A 2,001-nucleotide genomic window follows, 5' to 3' on the forward strand; every position below is an offset into this window, starting at 1 on the left:
ATAACTTTGGAGACTTTTTCAGTCATTCTGGCTCAGCTGTTGGGTTTCAGCCTGGGGATGGAATACGAGGACAGCAAAGACTGCAAGTGCCCCGGTCACATCTGTGTAATGCACACAAATGCAGTGCAAGTATTGCTATTATTCATTTCTGTCGTTCATAGCTGGAACAGAGATAAGAAGCCCTGTGATGGATATTGCTGAAGGGGCTTCACTGGGCTGTGTGTATGTTGAGACTCGATCACAGGCTGTTCACCTGCCAAGTTCAGATGCTTGGCGGTTAAGGTGGAGGCTGATGGGCATGCATTTAGCGATGTTTTCAATAATCCAAAATGAGAAACTTCCCCCTTTTTATGGATTCTTCAAAGGCGACTAAGCTGGAAAGTGCTCATAATTGTTCCTAAGGGCTCAAAATTAACAACTGTGGCAAGAAAGGTCGTAAAATGGGGCAAAATTCACTTAACGACTGTCTGGCTTAGCCGCAGAAATATTGGGGTCAATTGCCGTAAGTTGAGGACTGCCTTTACCTCTACATGAAATCTTTGTTAGGTTCCCATTTGGTGGTTCTCCTCAAGTAGGAGAAACCTCTGCGCATCTGATGATAAAGAAACATAGCAATGGGCCTCACTGGAAGGGAAGTACGTGCTCTTTTTAAGTTTTCTTCTGTGCCCAAAAGTTTGTGACGTGATTGTATAGTCATGACACGTATATATTGGAAAGAGAGATGGCTAGATGCTAATGTCATACGTATTCTTTTGCCTTTGTTTTTTTTTTCCCCCCAGTAATTTCAGTGGAATTAAAAAATTCAGCAGCTGCAGCGTTGTGGACTTCCAAAATTTCATTAAGTTCAAAAGCGCCCCTTGCCTTTCTAATCGGCCAAATTTGAAATTGTACTCTCAGAAGAAATTGTCCAAAGGGAAACCGGCTTGTGGGAATGGTGTTTTGGAACCTGGTGAGAAATGCGATTGTGGCAGTGTTGAGGTGGGTATTTGACAACCGTCTTCAGATGTGTTGATTTAAATATGTAGGGGCTCCTGATGTTTGTCAGAAGGGAGCATAAAATCATTAAGGTAGGATAATTCTCGCCTAGCTAGAGATGCTTTGAAAAAATTCACCATTAAATTTGTGTTCATCCCCTAACTTCTTCCTTCGTGCCTCTCTGCCTGGGAATTTTAAAATTTATTAGCTACAATCGTGATACCACTTGCAGTGAACTGTGCAATGCTCATAGGGTTAAGGAATATGGCTGTATAGTAGGTTCCCCCTCCCAAAAAAGAAAGCTGGATTAGATGTTGACTCCAACATAAACACATTTAATGTCTCATCCTTCGTATCTCCGGAGACCCTTAGTAAAAATTAAATGTTCCTTTCAATACAATCTTTCTGCAGCCCAGATAAATTGAGACAGGCAAGATGAGATCTCCCACATGGTAGAGAACTAGCTAATATTTCAGCCATAATGTTTAATGTTTTTGTTTTCAGCATTGTAAAAGGAGTAAATGTTGTACTAGCAGTTGCACGTTTCAGCGGGGAGCCTTGTGCAGTAATGAATTATGCTGTGAAAATTGCAAGGTAAGGCGTCGTAAGGTATGAAATGTGGGAGATGGGAAGCTGTGGGGTTTAGGCCTGATAGAACTATGGGGTGAATATCAAGCAGCTGCTTTCCAATCTTGAGGACTAGAGGAGAATGGCCAAATATCCAGAAACTCAAAAATGTAGGAATAAGAGGGCAGGAAATATATAACGTTGTCCTTAAACATCACCTGGAAATTTAAGCTATAAGAAATGAAGCTTCATGTATGTTTATAGATATTATTAGTCCATAAGTCTTAAAGTTGCCAAGTTTGAAGACCCCTGGTCTTAGCTGATGCATCATGATACTAAGTGGGTAAGACCATCTGACTCATGGTGACAAGGCCCATCTTTTTTTTTTTTTAATTAAAAGTTTTATAAAAGTTTTACAATATAAATGCCCCCCTCTCCAAAACCCTCCCTCCCCTCCCC

The 2,001-nt window shown here is 41.0% G+C and overlaps 1 protein-coding gene across 1 annotated transcript in view; it reads left to right on the forward strand.

Moving 5' to 3' along the window:
* Window positions 1–6: 6 nt before the first annotated feature.
* LOC114923667 (disintegrin and metalloproteinase domain-containing protein 32-like) overlaps window positions 7–2,001 on the forward strand; it is a gene marked incomplete at its 5' end in the record, with an annotated part of 15,321 nt that continues 13,326 nt past the window's right edge. Inside the window, 3 exons of the mRNA XM_029286944.1 lie at window positions 7–125; window positions 780–978; window positions 1,480–1,569. Coding sequence (XP_029142777.1) covers window positions 7–125; window positions 780–978; window positions 1,480–1,569 — 408 coding nt within the window. The remainder of the gene's footprint in view (window positions 126–779; window positions 979–1,479; window positions 1,570–2,001) is intronic.

This window comes from Protobothrops mucrosquamatus, unplaced genomic scaffold (genome assembly GCF_001527695.2).
Source record: "Protobothrops mucrosquamatus isolate PMUCROS unplaced genomic scaffold, P.Mucros_1.0 scaffold6256, whole genome shotgun sequence".
NCBI classification, from domain to species: Eukaryota; Metazoa; Chordata; class Lepidosauria; order Squamata; family Viperidae; genus Protobothrops; species Protobothrops mucrosquamatus.